Here is a 652-nt window from a genome sequence, read left to right as displayed (position 1 = left end):
GGAGCTGCTCCTGGTGGGAGCAGGTGCTGCAAACACAGCCAGGGGCAGTGCCAGCTTGGCTGGGGGGCTCTGAGCTGCCCGGCCCTCCCCATCCTGCAGGTTTGGTTCAACAACAAGGGCTGGCACGCCATGGTTTCCTTCCTCAACGTGGCCAGCAATGGGCTGCTGCGAGCCCGGCTGCCCCCCGGCACTGACCCCGCACGTTTCGGCATCACGGCCACCAACCACCCCCTGAACCTCACCAAGGAGCAGCTCAGCGAGGCCGCCCTGTGAGGGTGGGCAGGGGGGTCCCACAGCCCCCTCTGGCTCCCACTGAGCTCTCCCCCCTCCTCGGCAGGATGGCCACCTCTGTGGACGTGCTGGTCTCCATCTGCGTGATCTTTGCCATGTCCTTCGTCCCGGCCAGCTTCGTCGTCTTCCTCATTGAGGAGAGGGTCAGCAAGGCCAAGCACCTTCAGTTTGTCAGCGGGATGAAGCCCATCACCTACTGGCTGGGCAACTTCGCCTGGGACATGGTGGGGAATGGGGATGGGGACAGGGATGAGTTCCAAAGGGTCTGGTCCCAGCCCTGACCCCTTTCCTTGTTTTTCTACGCCCTCAGTGCAACTACCTGGTCCCCGCGCTGCTGGTCATCCTCATCTTCCTCTGCTTC

General features: G+C 63.5%; 1 protein-coding gene across 1 annotated transcript in view; it reads left to right on the top strand.

The window, feature by feature from the left end:
• Positions 1 to 652, top strand: part of ABCA7 (ATP binding cassette subfamily A member 7) — a 17,827-nt gene that overhangs the window by 12,748 nt on the left and 4,427 nt on the right. The window contains 3 exon segments of the mRNA XM_031063265.1: positions 100 to 269; positions 338 to 515; positions 602 to 652. The exon segment at positions 602 to 652 is cut by the window's right edge and continues 13 nt beyond it. Of these exon segments, the coding sequence (XP_030919125.1) occupies positions 100 to 269; positions 338 to 515; positions 602 to 652 (399 nt within the window).

This window comes from Geospiza fortis, unplaced genomic scaffold (assembly GCF_000277835.1).
Source record: "Geospiza fortis unplaced genomic scaffold, GeoFor_1.0 scaffold241, whole genome shotgun sequence".
In the NCBI taxonomy this organism is placed as follows: Eukaryota; Metazoa; Chordata; class Aves; order Passeriformes; family Thraupidae; genus Geospiza; species Geospiza fortis.
Note: the sequence above shows the minus strand (reverse complement) of the source record. Positions and strands in the feature narration are given on the sequence as shown.